The sequence below is a fragment of the Leguminivora glycinivorella genome, chromosome 19, assembly GCF_023078275.1.
Source record: "Leguminivora glycinivorella isolate SPB_JAAS2020 chromosome 19, LegGlyc_1.1, whole genome shotgun sequence".
Classification (NCBI taxonomy): Eukaryota; Metazoa; Arthropoda; class Insecta; order Lepidoptera; family Tortricidae; genus Leguminivora; species Leguminivora glycinivorella.
This window is the reverse complement of record NC_062989.1, coordinates 4677455-4683799: the sequence shown is the minus strand read 5'-3', so window position 1 is coordinate 4683799 and position 6345 is coordinate 4677455. Positions and strand designations below refer to the sequence as shown.

Below are 6345 nucleotides of genomic sequence, written 5' to 3'. Positions count from 1 at the left end.
GCGGTATTATTTACATGGTGTACCTGCTCGTTAAGGCACACTTAATATTACCACTATAATATTATTATTAAGGAACATGGATGTTAAATTGAATGCTTAATACCAGCGTTTGGAAAACCATTGTCAATTTAATACAGCACAAAATTGATATTTATGAAATTGATATGATTAATACAATGATACAATGATTTTCGCAATAGACACCATATAGTGATTTGTTCAATTTTTAGGTAGGTAAGCGAATCATACTTGAAAATTAGAATCATACTATTTCTCAACACATAATCCATACTTATATACTTTTTATATTATAAATGGGAAAGTGTGTGTGTCTGTTTGTTTGTCCGCCTTTCACGGCAAAACGGAGCGACAAATTGACGTGATTTTTCAAGTGGAGATAGTCGAAGGGATGGAGTGTGACATAGGCTACTTTTTGTCTCGTTCTTACCCCCCACTTCCCTAAAATGGGAGGTGGAAGATTGTATGGAGCATGCAGCAATTTTCGAATATAATGCGAGCGAAGCCGCGGAAAAGAGCTAGTTACTCTATAATACAATACACTAGCTGATTATACTATACCTAACGGGAAAATGTTCATTGGTACATACACTATTTTAAATATTCTAGCAATGAGTGTAACTAATTGTAGTATGTATGGGCATGCTTGATTTGTTTCGCAAATAAAAGAGTATTTTGTTACAACATTATTTACTAAATTCAGTATTGGATATTTATAAGTAACAGTACATATTAATTGGTTAATTAATATAAAACATAATTGGACGGATTTACCTTTGGTACATGGAACAGTCACAAATCTAGCTTTTATTTACAAAGATTAACTAGGAACATACTACACAATATACATCATACGATTACAAAGTATACTAGCGTATACAAAATGGGGTTTTCTACGTAAGCAGTGACGTAACTACGTTAGCTTCTCAGGAGCCCGCATCTGGTCTCACAGGCTTCCCTTGGTATATTTATCTACTATCTACATACAGTATTTACCTCCTAAACCTCCTTCTTCTTCTAACTTAAGAGCTGTGCTCTTGTCGGTGGAGCAATTTCCAACTCGTATTTACCTACTTATGTAAAATAATACAGTTAATATTAAGGCACGCCGCAGATAGTCTGAAAAAATTCATTGTATGCAACCTTGATATGTATGAATTTTTCAGACTGTCTGTGGCGTGCCTAACAGCACATTCTGCACATTAAACAGATAAAGAATTTCATACGTGAGAGCGAGAAGATGATGAATGTTTTCTCTTTCTCACACATTTGAATGACAGTGACATGCACAGGCGCCGCCTGGCGGGATAAAATGTCAGTGTGCCTCTCCATTGTCGAGTTATCAAGACTGTACCTCCAAGTTTTTAGAATAGCATAATTAAGTAAGTAACAAGTTTAGTACTGGCACTATTAGGACAATTCCAGCAAGCGGGATTTTTGCGATATGAACAATCAATTCAGATTACGAGGAAGTAATTACATTGAGTACTTTATCGATTAAAATTCACGGATCGGCGAAGGTGTGATTCGTAAAATATTAAAATTTAACACAATTTATAAGGAAATACTGTAAAGAGCTATCTAACTACATACGTACAAAAATATTCTGAGCGATTAATTGTTGCCTGGTTAATTATAATTATACAAGTTTTGCAATTTCAATTGCACCGTTTTTTTAAATGTTGTAAAGCTATTTACCTAGGCAAATTCTACAGTCTATAATAATATTTTATATTGTCTACAGTATCGTAGATATTTTGATATGTAAGAGTTAAAACTACTATTTAATTTACAGTCTCCTGTTAGAATACTACCTAATACATAAAACATAAAGCTTATTTTCAAGTTCAGATGATGTTGATTATAAGAATTATAACTTTATATTTGCCGCCTTGAATATTAGAGTTACTAAGTTGTGCTAACAGTATAATAATAATAATTTAAAAAAAGACATGCTAACTGCGTTATAACCCCTTTAGCTCTAGCTCTAGGGTTGTTCGTATCCTAGACCAAGACTCATTTTCGGTCATCGATAAGGGTCGGTTGCACCGAATTAAGCGTTCGCAATTTTTTTGTATGGGAATTTTCATAGGCTTCTGCTTCGTAAGTTGATTAGTCAGTGCCAACTGATGCATCAGACCTCGGCGGTTTGAGTTTCTCCAGCAAGGGGATTGCGACGCCTACAAGTTCCTCCCACGCCGCTAGTCTACGGCACGGTTCACACTCGCAACCGTCTTCAATCAGCATGTCTCCTTCCTCAAACCTGTAAGTAGATTTAGGAAATAAACTCACTTATCTTTGTGCCCTTTGTAAAAAATGTTCGCTGTCACAATTCTGTTACTAAAATTACTTGTAGTCTTCCAAAACACCATCCATCCAGAGAACCATCTAAGTCTTCAGTGCACCCAAAAACGCATGGAATTGCAAGTGGTAATGAATGTTGGTGCTTAGGAGACAACGGACGAAGCGAATAATGTAAAATTTTAAGTTAGTTTCGAGTCAGGTTGATAGATAGGGTGTTTTTTTTTTTTTTTTTATACTACGTCGGTGGCAAACAAGTATACGTGTGGTTTTAGGAGGGCTTTTAGTCTGTTAACGTAGTTCTTCTAAACATGAGCAGAATAGCAAGACATTGTCTAAGCTTATATTGACCGGGATATAGACCGTGATTACCTTTTTGATTTTTGTCTAATGTCTAATGAAAATAACCGTGAATCATTCAAAACTCTTATTGTCTAAGCTGTCACTAACCCAAGGTCTTCTCCTGAAAGCGCATGGTCACTGTCTTCTTCTGAGCAGCCCTCAAGATGCAGTTCATGTTCAACGCTGTGTGCTTTCACGAACATCGGTCGCTCGAACTCCTTGTTTGAGTAGTTGTTGTTGTCGAGGTCGAACTTCACCTGTAATTGTAATCGTAGGTATTCTATATGGGCAAATTGAATAATTCATTGTTTTTACCATTATACGTAAATAGTTTATTTAAATATATTAGAGCTGCTTAGGAGTCCGCTGATCGATGGCCTACGGAGTTCGGACAGAGGGAAAGCTTTAGTTTTTTTTTATTTGTAGAGTGGTGTAAAAAAAAAAAAAAGTAGCGGCGTGCAGGTCCGCATATCATAACCATGTTAGCGTGAAAACATAATTCACGTGTGCGATTTTTTTATTCCATAATAAATTTGTTAAAAAATGTTTCTAGTTGCCTGTTGTTCCTAGACTATTATTAACTTTCCTATTTCGTGTTAAAGATTACATAATTATGTACTAACGTGATGTTTTATTTCCGGATCGCTGGCGCGCCGCTCGCCGGCAGCGGGCGCCTCGCACGCCGCGAACACAGACTCGTCATCTGAAACCAAATTCATAATGATAAAGTCATCATGAGTTACTGCTATTTTGATAGCCAAGCCTATGATTAGGGTTAAGTAAACGTTAAAGTTACATACAAAACATTTGACATTATTTATTTAACCCTTGCTATCGGTGCCATTATGCCCGTGGCGATCTGGCGATTCGGGCGATGTATCACCTCCTTAAATACCCTGCCGGTTTTAAAAATTCCACGCTAATTCGACTTATAAGTTGCGATGATATACATAGAAGAAAATTGTTTTTGTTAGTATTTGGAGGGGTAAACGCTAATTTTTTTTTTCATATTGTAATCAGATTTGTAGTTTGCAGTATACCATAATGCCAATACAAAAACGCTACGGACATTTCACGCAATGTACATAAAACATAACAAAAAAGACAAAAAGTTACATTTTTGACCCCGACGTGATTTGAACACGCAACCTTCTGATCTGGAGTCAGACGCGCTACCGTTGCGCCACGGAGTCCTGTGGCATGAGTGGCGAAATTACTGATTACCTCCCTACCTACCTATTTGTAATAGTCATTGGCAAAAATGTGGTTTACTGATAATGATTTTGCTAGATAATGGAATTACACAATTATCGTAATTAGTGAAGTGAATCAACAAATTGTCAAAGATAATTTATTGCATAGCCATTATTATCCAGTAAGTATCTCATTCTTGATTACATTTAATTAGAATGTATAAATTAAAGTATTTAACTTTTTTTTTTATATATATATTTTTTTAATATTCACTCCTTGCATGACTATAGCGCAGCAATGGTGTGTGTAGGACCTACCTAAGTGCATTATTTATGCTGTTACCTATATTGACATTTATCTACTTATAACAAATTTCAGGTATAATGTAGAATGAATCTCCAAAATCGTTTCATAGAAGCCAAAATTCGCAAATCGAGATGCGAAATCACTTCTTAGACGATCCGTCAAGGTCATGTCAAAACCAATTACAGGACGTATCAAATTGTTAACATCAGAATCGGACTCACGTGTCAAACAATTTGAGTTTAGAGTTGTGAAAGAAATGTTTCACAACACGTGTCGCCAGCGACGTCAGGTGAAGTGGTGCGAGTGCGACATTGCGGATGTAGTGAGCCATTTTTTTTTTCAAAGTTGTCTACCCCACTTTTTTGTAACATGGGTATTTTTTACACGATTCATACTCAGAATCGCGAGGTCTTTCGATCCGTAGGAGAAAAAAATGTCTCAAGATTTCCATACATTCTTCAAACCTTCCATTCCGTTACCGACATATAAAATGTCTGAAAAGATGATAACGGAATGGGAAAAAACCACGGGACACTTTTTCCTCCTATTAGGTTTCAAAGAGCTTCTGAGTAGAAACCACAAAAATTTCCAAATCCAAAAAAAAATTGGTGGACAACTTTGAAAAAAAATGGCCTAGTGACACAAAAAGATATCAGCATCGAGCCGCATTTTGTCTGTGCATGAGAAATCGCTCGCTTTCAACTTTCCGATACGTAAGTGTCTTCATACAGTTCATACTGGCTTGATGCTGATAGATGCGACCATAGGTAGTTTTATCTTTTCTTTAGGGTAGTCACCTAGTAGTTTTCGTGCGCGTTTCACAAGACTCCGTGGCGCAACGGTAGCGCGTCTGACTCCAGATCAGAAGGTTGCGTGTTCAAATCACGTCGGGGTCAAATTAATTTATTTTTGGATTTTTTTATATATTTATCAAATTCGTCGAGATCGGGATACGTTTTAATTCTTATCTAGGCTGGTACTCCCACTGATAACGGTGATTTTTTTTTTCAATTTTTCAAGTTTCAACAGTTTCAAGTGCGTCGCGCGCCACCGCAGCTGCGTTTAACGCGCGTATGTATAACCAACACCAGTTTAAATATAAACTAGACATGAGTGTAGAATATCATACCAATGAACGCAGCGAGAGCCGCTGCAGCCTGCTTAGTATTAGCGGGCGCGAGCGGACAATGGGCGTGCGCGTTCCACAACGCCCGCGCAAGTAACGCAGCCGCAGGTGCGTCACGCGCCGCCGCAGCTGCGTTTAGCGCGCGTGCGGCCGCCTGGCCCGCCGCTCGCGCTTCGCAGCCGGCGCCACAGACGTTGACAAGGACGCCAGCGGCGGCGCAGCGTACGCTGGCTTCCTCTGAATATACATATAAAAGAATAAAGCAACATTAAAACATCGATGTAGGGGGAACACATCAAATTGTTTTAATAATATTTTTTTAATTTGTTTTTTTAAGTAGTAACACTACTATATATCAATTATAAACTGAAATAGACGCTAAAAAAAAACGATCACGCTCACTGGTGGCGAAGCCGGGAATCGAACCCGGGTCTACAGCTAACGCGGCTGACGTGTTGGACCGCTAAACCACCCCGACCGCCCACCAGTGGGCTTGATCGCTTTTTCTTTAGTGTATGGTATGGTATCTATTTCAGTTTATAACATTAAAACATTATTGCAAATCATGCTTTTGCTCAACGTAATTTTACATAAGTATCTCGTTCGTAGTCTTCTACATATATCACTGGAGTTATGTATGATAATCTACTTACCATGATGCAGGAAGGCAGGCAGTGCGTCCAGTACGCCTTCAAGCACGATGAGTTGCGCGGCGCGTTGTGAGCGTGACAAGTTGCCCAGCGCGCGAACAGCTTCGCACGCAGCGTTCGCGCCGCCACCGCCGCCTAGCCAACGGCACGTCGCTGTCGAAACAAAGAAGGATAACTTTTCGGTAAAATTTGTCAAAGAGACCACATAAGACGCTAGCTTTTGTGTGTTGGGTCGAGCAGCGTCGTGACTTTCACGAGGTATCGCACGGAAAACAGCCAATGTCTCTCGCGACTAATGCGGCGCGCGTGTTTTATTTAGGCCGAGCGATCAACCTCGGCCGAGCCACGTCTCCAAGAAGACTGTCTCACGACGCTACTTGCTCTCTGTAGATCCTTTAGTTTCTGAGC

General features: G+C 38.9%; 1 protein-coding gene and 2 non-coding genes across 3 annotated transcripts in view; 1 reads left to right on the top strand and 2 right to left on the bottom strand.

The window, feature by feature from the left end:
- Window positions 1-1315: 1315 nt before the first annotated feature.
- Window positions 1316-6345, bottom strand: part of LOC125236733 (armadillo repeat-containing protein 2) — a 40638-nt gene continuing 35608 nt past the window's right edge. The window contains exons 16-20 of the mRNA XM_048143653.1: window positions 5941-6090; window positions 5291-5524; window positions 3285-3364; window positions 2770-2918; window positions 1316-2281 (exon numbers count right to left, since the gene is read on the bottom strand). Coding sequence (XP_047999610.1) covers window positions 2131-2281; window positions 2770-2918; window positions 3285-3364; window positions 5291-5524; window positions 5941-6090 — 764 coding nt within the window. The 3' untranslated portion in view covers window positions 1316-2130. The remainder of the gene's footprint in view (window positions 2282-2769; window positions 2919-3284; window positions 3365-5290; window positions 5525-5940; window positions 6091-6345) is intronic.
- Window positions 3783-3854, bottom strand: Trnaw-cca. The gene has a single exon. It is a non-coding gene; the product is annotated as a tRNA-Trp (tRNA).
- Window positions 4986-5057, top strand: Trnaw-cca. The gene has a single exon. It is a non-coding gene; the product is annotated as a tRNA-Trp (tRNA).